At 62.9% G+C, this 437-nt stretch overlaps 1 protein-coding gene across 1 annotated transcript in view; it reads left to right on the top strand.

Annotated features, from left to right (window-relative positions):
* Positions 1 to 49: 49 nt before the first annotated feature.
* The window catches only part of LOC104498732 (mitogen-activated protein kinase kinase kinase 5-like), a gene marked incomplete at both ends in the record, with an annotated part of 2,415 nt that continues 2,027 nt past the window's right edge, over positions 50 to 437 (top strand). The window contains 2 exons of the mRNA XM_010142149.1: positions 50 to 99; positions 184 to 315. Of these exons, the coding sequence (XP_010140451.1) occupies positions 50 to 99; positions 184 to 315 (182 nt within the window). The remainder of the gene's footprint in view (positions 100 to 183; positions 316 to 437) is intronic.

Raw genomic sequence — 437 nt, 5'->3', positions numbered from 1 at the left:
TCTGGTGAATCCCCACTGCCCCCCTCCTCACCTGCCCCTTCTCCTGCAGAAAGCAGCATCTAGCTGGACCTTCATGGCCACAGCCATCCGGGGCGTCAGGTGAGCCTGTCCCCGTCCCCGTGCCAGCAGGACTGAGGATGCACCCCTCGTGTGCCCACCCCGTGAGCAGCCCTTCTGCCCCAGTGCTGACGTGGTGTGGAAGGGTTCCTCTTCCTCCAGCATCTGCAAGAGCGACGAACGGGGCTGTTTCCTCTACGTGCTGCACGCGGAGGAGGATTTCCAGCTCTACTTCCCCTCCCAGCAGCACTGCCGGTGGTGAGCAACAGGGTGGGGGGCACAGGGACACCCACATTGCTGGGGGGAACTCCCAGCCACTGGGGAGCAGGGAGGGGTGGGAACCTGCTCTTTCTTCTCTACCTTAATTTTTGGGGCAAGGG

This window comes from Buceros rhinoceros, unplaced genomic scaffold (assembly GCF_000710305.1).
Source record: "Buceros rhinoceros silvestris isolate BGI_N320 unplaced genomic scaffold, ASM71030v1 scaffold39608, whole genome shotgun sequence".
In the NCBI taxonomy this organism is placed as follows: Eukaryota; Metazoa; Chordata; class Aves; order Bucerotiformes; family Bucerotidae; genus Buceros; species Buceros rhinoceros.
The sequence above is the reverse complement of the archived record's forward strand: the minus strand, read 5'-3'. Positions and strand labels throughout refer to the sequence as shown.